Genomic DNA, 12,585 nt, shown 5'->3' with positions numbered 1-12,585 from the left:
TTGTTTATCCGGAAACGTTTTAGAAAACCGTTCTAAGTTGGTGGACTCTGACAGTTTTGCTGCTTCCAGGTGATCCAAGGTTTGGAAGCGATCACAGGCCTCACATGTTATTCTATCGCACACTTCCTTGCCATCAGTATGCCAATATGAAAGCTTTCTGGGCTTGTTTTCTGAAGCACATGTTCCTTCAGAAGTACTGGCAATGTTTTCTACCGATTCTCTTATGTTGTTTATCACTTGAATGAAGTGTGACACAGCATATTTTATTTTTACAGCATCAGCTGTTCTTGACTGCAACTGGTTGTACATAATGTCCCATGTGGCATCAATTTATGAAAAAATGATAGCCAAAAGACGAAGTCCTCATCTTCTAAGCTGTGAAGCCCACTTGCTTTGTGTCAAGTCTTAGAGGATGGGGTTTTCTCCAGTATTAATAAACACTCCTTTATGAAACCACTTTGTTCGTACACCACATTTACGGTGCGCGACCTGAAATTCCATCTAGTCGCTGGTCCTGTTGGAATTCTTCGAGCTGCCACTGCTTCTAAAGCAGACATCCGTTGCGGCGACCTTCAAAAGAAAACGGGGAACGCTGAAAGGTGAGCGAAGAACACCCTAGCCGACTGATTCTGCGAAGCAGCATGTTCCATTGTCTGTTACAGCTGGTGTGCATAGCAGTGGATGTAATATGCGTTGGGATAGTAGACTTTAATCTTTGCTTGCACTCCACCTTTACCACACTCATTACTGATGCCCCGTCGTATGTCTGCGCAATAACTTTGTGCGGTGTACTTGTAAACATGTTGTTCATTTCACTTAAAATGCATGATGCAAGAGCATCCGCATCTGACCTTCTGGTTTAAAGAAGCCTCAAAATCGTTCGTGTGGAATACCATCTTTTCATACCGAAATACCAACACTAACTGCGTCTGCTCTGAAATAGCGGTAGTTTCATCGGCCATTACACTTACGACATCTGCTTGCTGTATTTCTTCTGCTATCACTTCTCTGCAGGTCTCAAGCATGCAATCCAGCAGCTCGTTCTGGATGGTTTCTGAGGTCCCTTTGAAAACTATGTTAGATTCAATGTGCTCCTTTACTACACTGTCTATGCTAGAAATTAAATCTACTAGGCCCAAGAATACACCAGGATTGTTGTAACTATCACTTTCATCATGTCCCCTTAAAGCTAATTCAAACGCACCGCAAAACTTAATGCAGTCTACAATTCTTGATAGCACATACCTGTTCTTTTCCACCTGTTGATTGTGCTTTTCTCTTTCTTCGTAATAAGCACGGCTTAAAAATGTTGCAATATTAACCCTTTTTAAAGCACTAAAGTTTAAAGAATTATTAATGTGTTTCTCACTGTCATTATGCTTCTTAATTAAAGCGTTTAAATGTCCAAGATCTTTAACACCCACTGTTCCCCAAGGATCGCTATTGCCAAAACACAAACACGGCAAACAGAAAAGGGCATTTCTAATCTCGCATCCGCACACCCAATCGTTTTATACACTTTTCTATAAAATTTCATAGTGTATGGAGTTCTATTAGAGATGCCTTTCTGAGCAATATGTAAATCCGGGGTAGGTCTACCTAACTTCTTTACCTTAATTTTTTCTTCCAGTGTTCTGGCTGAAAATTCTCTTTTCAAGAGGCTCTCCACCGAGTTTTCCATTCTGAACTAACACTCATTTAACCTCAACACATACACATTCCTCATACAAAACTAATTTAGCACACGATAACACCTGCAATGACAAAACATTCCCGAACTCAAGAAACACTTTGTGTGAGCGCGGAAAAACAGAACTTCTCATTGTTACCAAAAGCATTGAAGTAAAATCAGCGACACAGTAATACAAAATACATGTTATGTTGCTATAGTGACATTTATGAACTAGGCATTTTGTAATTAAAGAAAATATAAACATCGTGTCCTTATTTTGACAACATAAAAAGTACAATTTTTATCGTTCATCGATTTACAAATGTGGCTACGGAATAGGCAAATTGGGAGTATTAAAAGATCTGACGGGAACATGTGATGCCTTCCTCGACAGTATTTTGTTTTCCCGTTTGTTTTGAGCGATTCCCTCTTAATACTACCACTGAGGTCCAGAGGATGCCACCTGCCACGCTCTCATTTCGGTCGAAATGCAAGTGTGATCACTGATCAGTGCTGCCTCTCTGTGGTCGAACGAAGAATCGGTAGCAAGTGATGTCTTGGCTGTTCTTTCCACAGCATATCAGAAGATTTGGGCACGCATGCGCAATAGGCAGAATTCCTGCTTTCTGGCAAAAAAAATCTTAACGAATTACCCGATTGTGCGGGGAGTTGAATGATTTCCTGTACTTTTTCAATGCACTGTATTTGATTCTACTAGATAACCTTATTCAAGTAATTTATTTTGAAATATACAATGCGCTGCAGCACCTCAGCACATAAGGTACGGCCGCCCCTGTCATAAGTCAACAACTTAATAAACCGATCAACAAGATTCAGCCCTTGCTCATATAATCTCGGAAGTGTTTGCAGACAGAGTGATCAGTGCTGGTATATTTCCCACTAGTTCTCCAGATCTAACAGCTTGTGATTTATACTTGTGGGGTAAACTGAAAGAAAAATGTATCGAACAAATCCTCACACACACTAGAAGAACTGAAAGAAAACATTACGAATGAAGTCAGAAACATTACAGTGGCAGAACTCACTCGCGTCAGCTAGAATGTGGTTACCAGATACAGTACCTGTATAACCCAGGCAGGACAACATTTCCAGCATCTTTTATAAGGTAAGATTTCATATAATTTTGTATACATGCTTAAATCAGGGCGGCCGCGCGCGACATAAGTTCGGCTGAGGCAGCTGCCGCAGCGCAGAGTACAAGCACCGTGCGTTCGGTCTGGGTTTATGTGAGAGACCTGTATTTCTGCAACTGAGACCATTTCTTCCTCTTGGGAGGCAGATTTTCAGTTGAAGGATACGATATGGAGTACCCGCTCCGATACTGGTTCTTCTTCAGTCGGGATGGGTTTTAGCTGACATTTATGCATTACCCAACTCCTATCTTTTTGCGGTAGGTGATTCCCCATATACAACTGAACCTAGAGTTAATTATGCAAAATTAGTTAAAACCCAATTTTTAAACCAGAGGAATTTACAGATTTTGGTCCTTACCTGGTTGGAAACCCACTACGAATGTTGATTAGCCGCTGCAGATGTAGGTGGAAGTGCAGCCAAGCCAGTCAACCGAGAGTTGCTTAGTAACTGTCCTAGGATACACTTACTTTTCGTATGGCTTTTATGCCTCGTTTACACGATGCCAGTTGATGAGACTATTGTCAGAAGGCAGTTGACTGGCTTACAATTATTGGCTACTTGTGAACACTTCGGTCCAGTTGTCTAGGCAATTGACCTCACAATTACACAGGCAACCGATTGTCTCCGGGAGTAGACTGAGGACAACCAATTGAGCCCAGCTGCAACTCCCAACACCCGGAGCTCAGTGTTGTCGGGCAGTTGGCACCTTGTGAACGTGACAGGCCAGTAGATGTATATTTATTTTGTGCCAGTTCGCTTGTGTCAACCGAGAGGTGCAGCCGTCTGCGTGGTCTTGATAATTTAAATACATTAACTTTTAAGTAATTTGTAAGCTGTAAGCGTAATTATGGCTCAAAAGTGGGATGACGATACTACCGTAAAATTCCTTGAGCTGTATAGTGTACCAGGAAATTATTTGATAATAAGCCACGACTAGATATTTCGTAGGGTAAAGATATCTTAATCACAGGGCACACTGGGTGTAGACCTGGGGCTGGGTACAGAGAGAGTTCCCAACTACAATGAGTTCCAAATTCTTTAAACTGAATTTATTCACGTAAGGTTCACCTTGCAATGGTGCTGGTTACAGTGAAGTTGTTTCCATGGATCCTCCTTGATGGACTGCAACTCACCCATGGAAACACGATCCCTCGTGTGCCACAACCAAACCATTGAACCACGATCCCTTATAAGCAGCAACCAAACCATGGAAACACGATCCTTCGTGTGGAGCAACCAAACCATTGAACCATGATCCTTTGTAAGCAGCAACCAAACCATGGAGCCACGATCCCTTGTAGACAGAAATGGTTTGTCGTTGATTCTTGAAGGTCCCGGCGCGGGGTATCCACTAACTGATTATGTTACGCGAGTGTCCACATTTAACTGTCCCCCGAATATCGGAATGATTAATATAAACCACAGCACTTTGCGAATTGTAATTGTTGACTCGGTTCTAACTTAGAATGCATACATAAAATTAGAAAAATAAGTTGCACTTGGGAAAACTTGTGGTGGCTAAAGTTTGACTTCTATCACTTGCATAGAGTCTTTCTGCCAAATTAATATTTGGACTGTTCATTGGAACTCATCACAACACAGTTTATTCCTATTCACGTCGAGAAACAGAAAGTCTGATGAAATAACTGTATTCTTAGAATTATAATTCTAAAGAAACTGAATGTTTGTAGCGACCTACTAGAAGCATAGTTCACTTTGAAATTTCACTTGCATTTTACATTAATGTCTATGAGTGCACTTGTGTCTATGTCGTGTAAATCACTATCATTCCTAACTACTGCATTCTATGCGAAGCATATATTATTATTATTATTATTATTATTATTATTATTATTATTATTATTATTATTATTATTATTATTATTATTATTATTATTATTATTATACCGGGATGTACACCTCAACTCCACTCATTCAAAAGAAGCGCCTTAAGGAACGCTATCTCTCTAACTAAACGTGAAACACCTTCGGCATGAAGTTGGGACATTGACCTGAAGATGTCACCAGTGAATTATTGAGTAATGTGTTACTTCGAAGTTGCCTAAACTGAAGAAGTTTAGACTTTTCTCCATAGATGTCATTACAAAAAACTGAGGTAATGCACTCTGGTGCAAGGTAAAATAATTAATGAATTAAGGAAGTTTTGTGTTATTACGTTTTCTCAACTAAGTTAAATTTCATTTATTTTATTTCAAGGTTTGCAACTTTTTTTCATTCCGCCAGTTTTGAATCTGGCCAATCAGGAATTTTCTGTGATTATTTTTCAACCAATCACACATTTCTTGTACCTTTCGGATTTGGCAATAAAAATGAGAGGGTGTATCCGGAATTAGCCCAGAACCTTCCCGAACCGTCCCCGCGCGTATATAAGCTGCGGCCTTTCGGGCTACCTTGTCTTTGGATCACCGAATTTCTGAGTGTGTGTGTGTTGAGACAGGAGGCGGGGCGCCTCATTCTTTGCCAGACAGTTCATCAGCTCAGGTAATGGCCATCAGTCATATCTCTCTGTAGCTACCTCCGCAGACTTACACGAGGAAAAGGTTCGAATTTCTAACTATGTAACCACACTTTTCTAAAATTTAAATTTTCTTTCGGCTAATGTAAAATTTCATAAATTCTTAAACTGTAAATCGGGGATAGAGAGTGCGTTACCCTCTCGAGTTCCCCTTCAACTTGGTTTGAGGTGACTACGATTTTTTTTTTTTGCTAGGGGCTTTACGTCGCGACTACGATTTTGTAACTGTTTTTCATTCCTTAATGCATTAAATTAACCGTCATTCTAGTCACCTCAGTAGCTTGGGATCAGCCTCTGCTTCATCAGGCCAAGAGCCTAATTAGGGTTTTATATTTAATTTTCTACGAGCGCATGTGTACGCCTCCATTTTGTATTTAGGCCAGTAATCTAACATGTTTTTCTATTCCACGAAGGCCCAGTAGTCTGGGTACTAGTTACCCCTGTGTACTAAATTGTAAAATTGTAGGTTGGGCCTAGAGAGGCCAGAAATTTGTAAGATTTTTTGGTGTAATGTTGCCTTAAGTGGGCTGTAAGAAATTAGGAGCACGGTCTCCATGGTTAAAGTGGGAGAGCATGCAAGCTCTTTTTGTAACATTGAGGGGTGCCTCTGGAAGGCTGTAAATTTGTTGGAGCAAACTGCTCTTGGTTTGGGAGATTTCTCCTTGTCTATGTAAACACTAATTGGCGATATTGTTAAGTGGAAATTAGGGGCTTGAAGCCTAAACCTGTTAAATTCTCTAATCTTGGGTTTTCCTATTCTTGTTTCATGATTGCTATTTGTACCTGTCACTTTGTGATTTCACCAAGTGAAAAGTTTGTTAAGTTTGTGATTTAACAAGAAATATAACCTATGTTAAAGTTTGAACTTAATCTTTGATATAGTAGATAGACCCATTCCCACTAGCACCTTCTTTCACTTTCGCTACTGCATTTGATATAATGTCCAAGTGAATGGTTAATCACTTGTTGCACGAAAAGTAAAGTCTGAATATTCTGTTATTCGCATCGTAATGTTGTCCGACTCGTTGGCTGAATGGTCAGCGTACTGGCCTTCGGTTCAGAGGGTCCCGGGTTCGATTCCCGGCCGGGTCGGAGATTTCAACCTTCATTGGTTAATTCTAATGGCCCGGGGGCTGGGCGTTTGTGCTGTCCCCAATATCCCTGCAACTCACACACCACACATAACACTATCCTCCACCACAATAACACGCAGTTACCTACATATGACAGATGCCGCCCACCCTCATCGGAGGGTCTGCATTACAAGGACTGCACTCGGCTAGAAATATCCACACGAAGTTTAAGTCGAGTTCACTTGGAAAACATCACTATTGTGCTTCTAACACACACGTAAATGTTAGTTGTACAAGTTTTTTCTAATTTTTTTTTTTTTGCTTTACGTTGCACCGACACAGATAGGTCTTATGGAATAGGAAAGGCCTAGGAATGGGAAGGAAGCGGCCGTGGCGTTAATTAAAGTATAGCCCCAGCATTTGCCTGGTGTGAAAATGGGAAACCACGGAAAACTATCTTCAGGACTGCCGACAGTGGGATTCGAACCCACTACCTCTCGGATGCAAGTTCACAGCCGCGCGCCTCTAACCGCACGGATAACTCGCCCGGTTATACAAGTCTTAGAATCACCTTCTTCAATTTTTATAAGTTTATAACGAGGTTCAGCTTACTGAAAGCTTATAGGCTATGTACCGTAACGCCGGAATTATCCTATGTTCCACAACTAGCACGTCATCATCATCATCATCTGTTTACCCTCCAGGTTCGGCTTTTCCCTCTGACTCAGCGAGGGATCCCACCTCTACCGCCTCAAGGGCAGTGTCCTGGAGCTTCAGACTCTTGGTCGGGGATACAACTGGGGAGAATGACCAGTACCTCGCCCAGGCGGCCTCACCTGCTATGCTGAACAGGGGCCTTGTGGAGGGATGGGAAGATTGGAAGGGATAGACAAGGAAGAGGGAAGGAAGCGGCCGTGGCCTTAAGTTAGGTACCATCCCGGCATTCGCCTGGAGGAGAAGTGGGAAACCACGGAAAACCACTTCGAGGATGGCTGAGGTGGGAATCGAACCCACCTCTACTCAGTTGACCTCCCGAGGCTGAGTGGACCCCGTTCCAGCCCTCGTACCACTTTTCAAATTTTCGTGGCAGAGCCGGGAATCGAACCCGGACCTCCGTGGGTGGCAGCTAATCACGAACTAGCACGTCACTTAGGCATAATCTCGCCCTGCAGGCTGACTCTGTATCATGCGGCGAACCAAGATCGTCGTGTTGCCGGTGTGAAGTGTCGTGACAGGACCGAGAGTTATGCCCTTTTGCACAGATCTAGCTCTGACGTAATGTTTGATAAAATCTTGAATATCTCCGTAATCCCTCGATCGATTTTGGAGAAATAACATGAGGAGACGATTGAAATGCGCACTATAAGATGCCGTTATGTATGAATCGATACATCAATTGGTTTTAAGATATGGACATATTCTTGTTTGAATGTTTCCAGATCGTATGACGCAATCTACCTTGCCACCACACTGACTGTGTGATGACGAAAGTAGCGTTGTGCGGGTTGACTACTTGCCCCTGCGAGATTTCGTTAGTATAGAGCGCTGAAAATGCACTCGCTATTACTTTATAAGTTATTTATGGCCCGTTTTACTTAAGAAATACTTGATGTACGGTCAATCTCGGTACACTAGGGAACGATAATGTTTGTGGAATCAGCGCGAGACCTGTACAAAGACAAAAATGCTCATCAAGCGGTATTTTCTGAGATAACCGATAAAACTAACATTCCAGAAATCGGTGTTGATTGATGTCAAAACATTGCATGACTGAGCAATGCATTCCATGCACACATAATTACAAAATAAATTTAATTCCTCACGGGATACTACAGACGTTGCGCACTCAGCAACTTCTCGTCATCTATTGGCGGCACTAGCTTCCTCGTGTGAACGGCCAGCGACTGTCCCGCTATAATTAGAGGACAACTGTCGCCAATAACTGTCTCATCAACTGGCATCGTGTAAACTAGCCATTAGTGCCGGGAGTATCCGAGGACATGCTCGGCTTGCCTTGTGCAGGTCTTCATATTTGACGCCCACGGGCGATCTGCGCGTCTGAATGTGGGATTATGATAATGAGGTATAGAGAGGGTGAAACCCGTTGTCGGCATGTAGCCTACTCCTGTCGAATAACAGCAAAGAGTCTGCTCAAAGCTTTACGTCTCCATGCGACGGACGGTTCACTTTCAACAGCGTCATATGCCCCCATTTCATATGAACACTGCGGAGAAGTTTGGAATTGAATCCAGGCTTTTGGCACACAATGTAGTGATTAGAAATTGTACACCACCAACTCTCCTACCCTGCTGATCAACATTCTGATGGTGAAAACGTTTTTTGACCAACGGGACTCAAACCGGTTAACTGCGATGTCAGACCATTATAGACTTGGCACCTTAACGATCATGGCCACCAGGTGATATAGACGATATCTGGAGTCGTTTAAGTCATTTTGAACATCACAGTAGTCACTGAGCAACTCAGTCCGGCCCGGAAAAGCGTTGTACTCTGTTCAGAATAAGTATATTATGTACTTATCTTACTTTAGTGAAGTACAGTAAGTTAGATAAGGAACAACATGACTCACAAGTGATCTGGAATGTACTTGGAAGTAGGTTAGTGAATAAATAATATTAAGAATTGCTAAGTCAGTAGGTGAATACGGTGATTAGGTAACAAGAATGAAGGCACATGCGCTGCGGATAACAGATTGCTAAATAAGCGGAGCTGAAAAGCACTGTTCTGCTGAGGATGAAATGTTGATTTTAAGAGGACTGAATAATATAGGGCAGGTCTGAAGGTTTTGAGTACATAAGTGTGTGTAAGAATTAATATAGAGGAGTTTAGAATAAGTTAATCATGGCGGGGGGGGGGCGCTCCCATGAGGATTGGTTTCCGCCCATGTGAGCGTCCACAAAGTAGGCTTTGTATAGGGGTGGCGCTCACATGAGGATTGGTTTCCGCCCATGTGAGCGTCCACAAAGTAGGCTTTGTATAGGGGTGGCGCTCACATGAGGATTGGTTTCCGCCCTTGTGAGCGTCCACATAGTAGACTTTGTATATTTGTATTTATATTTTTAGGAAGGTGGGGGGACGGAATGACACAGGGGGAGGTATAGGGTGGGCCTAACCTAAAGGTTGTTGACAAAGGTGAATAGGTGGAGGTCGAGAGGGAGACGGTTCGCCTAGGGTGAAGGATTGCAGCGTGCAGGTGGCCTGTAATCAAACGAATTGGTGAGGATATAGCTTTGTAAACTGTGTACAAGGTCGGACGTGTCGTTCTAGGGAGGGTGGCTCCTTTTTTTCCTCATCAGGGGAGGTGGGCGGCACGGCTGGTCAGTAAGGTAGTTATAAGGGTGGCGGTCACATGTGGATAGGTTTCCCGCCCATTCGAGCGTCCACATAGTAGATTTAGTTTATTTTTATGTTTTAAGGGTGGCGCTTGCATGTGGCCTGGTTTTCCGCCCATGTGAGCGCCCACACATTAGACTTAGTTTATTTTTATTTTGCGTGCACGTGGTAGATTTAGTTCATGTTTCTTTCTCTTTGTAACGGGAACATGAATTTGGGCCGAAAGCCTATAATGTTCTGCAATAAATATCAATATCATACTTACCTTACTTTAGTGATTTGTTTTTGTTACAGTTACGTGTCAGATTACACGTGTACCAACAAAGATGACCCCTACATGGATGTCAGTGATTCAACTAGATCATTTCCCTCAGGTCACTCATCGTCATCATTCTACATGTCGATTTTTATGATGGTAAGAATTCATTTGATTGGTCTTCATCTTTTCAAAGCATAGTATGAGGGAGATTCTTAGATAATTGGTTTTAAAGATGGCTAAATGTTATTTTTGCAAGAATAAACTCAAAATTTTCTTTTCTCTTACAAAGACTGTGAACATTTTGTGTGAGATACAAAAATTACAACGTAGCTCTTGGTTTCTTTGGTGGTTTAAACATTATATGATATATTAATAATATATTACACATTAATGAATCTCTAGAGAAATACGCACAGGCCCCTGGGTGACATTCAGGAGATATTGTGATTTTATAGGTAGTTCAACATGAACCTTCAACAGTTTCCTGTGATTAAGTTATCACGCCAATAGCCTAATTTGATTTATTTCTCTAATTTAAAGTGGGATGTGACCAAGCTTAACGACTTTTCTTATTAATTAATTTATTTATTTATTTATTTCTTCTTAATACGCTAACTCTCCTCGGGGTCACCGAGGGATACCACCTCTACCGCCTCAAGGGCAGTGCCCTGGAGCGCGAGACATTTGGTCGGGTTGTTACAACAGAGAAGAAGGACCAGTATCTCACCCAGGCGGCCTCACCTGCTATTCTGAACAGGGGCGTTGTGGGGACATGGGGAGTTTGGAAGGGATGGACAGGGAAGAGGGAAGAAAGTGGCCGTGGCTTAAGTTAGGTACCATCCCGGCATTTGCCTGAAGGAGAAGTAAGAATCCACGGAAAACCACTTCGAAGATTGCTGAGGTGGAAATCGAACCCCCTACACTCAATTCACCTCCCGAGACAGAGTAGACCTGGTTTCAGTCGTCGTACCACTTTTCAAATTTTGTGTTAGAGCCGGAAATCGAACCCGGGCCTCCGGGCGTGGCAGCTTATCATACTAACCACTACACCACAGAGCCAGACAATTTATTTATTTATTTATTTATTTATTTATTTATTTATTTATTTATTTATTTATTTATTTATTTATTTATTTATTCTCGTAAAGGACACCTAAGCTGCGGCTCATATAGCTGCAATACATATCCAATATAAAGAAGCATCTGAAAATAAACTGATATTTTACAGGAGAATAAAGAAAAAATTCATTATAGATGTGCAATACATTTACAGTATAGAAACTGCATAGTTAAGATAACACAGATGTTCAAAGCATCTTATGTAAATATTTTACAGGTTCGTGCTTAAATACAGAAAATGAAGCTGCCTGTCGAATATATTCAGGAAGTGAGTTATATAGACCCCAACATGTGCAGAATAGAATCACACGGATTTGTTACCATATTTAGTTGAGTTAATTAAATTACGTGTGGATTTTATTGGTACATCTAGTATTGTATGAATTCATTCGAATTTGTCTCACGTGAAGTATTGGAGTGTACCAAATTAGTTATGAATTTTTAGACCATCACAGCTGAAACATTTTGATGGAAATCCTCAAGTGGAACAATGTTATAATACTTGTAGACTATAGATAAGCTGTTGGTGTTTTAAAGGTGGAGTTTAATTTTTATAGCAGCTATAAAAGAAACTGCAGAAAGATTGTTAATTGTAACGTGCACACCACACAATAACCAGGAGATATACCAGGTGGCTCACGGACGCCGTACTTCCTACTTATAAATGTCCCGCATGCATAAGTGATGTGTGGGGTGTCTACCAACTGATTTTAACAGGGGAACTACTGCCAGCGGGCAGGTTACGTCAGAATATGAAGAGATAAGAAACAGAGTCACACTCGCAGCATGTTACTCAGGGCTGCCGGTCGAATGCACCCCTTGCATTAGTAAACATCTTTTTCGGCCGCATAGTTCTAGGCTGGTGTATGCTACAGCCGCACTATATTTGCTGTCTGCATATCGGCAGTAGCTAGTGTGATCAGCAGCGGTGAATACACAGACATTATTTTAATCTGGACAATCTGGTCGGAATGCAACAGAAGCTCCAAACAGACGTATGCCTTCTACATACGTACTTCACCGAACAGTATTAGTTTTTGTTTCATACATGCAACTCTTCCATCGAGTGGAATGTCTACACGTGTATAAATAAATAAGTTATTAGATTTCCTTTTCTACACCTTTGGCGTGTCTACAAACAGTAGCGGAGATTAGGGGGTGCGGCAAGGAGGGAGAGTCGCTCCCCCCCTCCACTTTGTGGAGTACACATTACATTTTCATTCCACTTTAGCCAGCTGGAACTAGGAATTATTTTTAAAATCTGTTTGTACAAACCTTGTTATCTCCCGAGTGCAAACTCAGAGCTGCACGCCCGTAACCCCACCGCCACCTCGCCCGGTACAATTACATAGAAGTACAGCATGATTATGCAATTAAAAATAATTCAGTATTTGAATACTCACTAAGAAACTAACAG

At 41.8% G+C, this 12,585-nt stretch overlaps 1 protein-coding gene across 2 annotated transcripts in view; it reads left to right on the top strand.

Annotated features, from left to right (window-relative positions):
* The window catches only part of LOC136872765 (phospholipid phosphatase 1), a 227,632-nt gene that overhangs the window by 117,307 nt on the left and 97,740 nt on the right, over window positions 1-12,585 (top strand). For both annotated transcript variants that reach the window (XR_011018106.1, XM_068227527.1), the window contains exon 5: window positions 10,085-10,205. Coding sequence is in view for 1 of the 2 variants with exons in the window: in XM_068227527.1 (XP_068083628.1) it covers window positions 10,085-10,205 (121 nt within the window). In the remaining variant the exon portion in view is untranslated. The remainder of the gene's footprint in view (window positions 1-10,084; window positions 10,206-12,585) is intronic.

The sequence above is a fragment of the Anabrus simplex genome, chromosome 4 (assembly GCF_040414725.1).
Source record: "Anabrus simplex isolate iqAnaSimp1 chromosome 4, ASM4041472v1, whole genome shotgun sequence".
NCBI classification, from domain to species: domain Eukaryota; kingdom Metazoa; phylum Arthropoda; class Insecta; order Orthoptera; family Tettigoniidae; genus Anabrus; species Anabrus simplex.
This window is presented reverse-complemented; position numbering and strand designations above follow the sequence as displayed.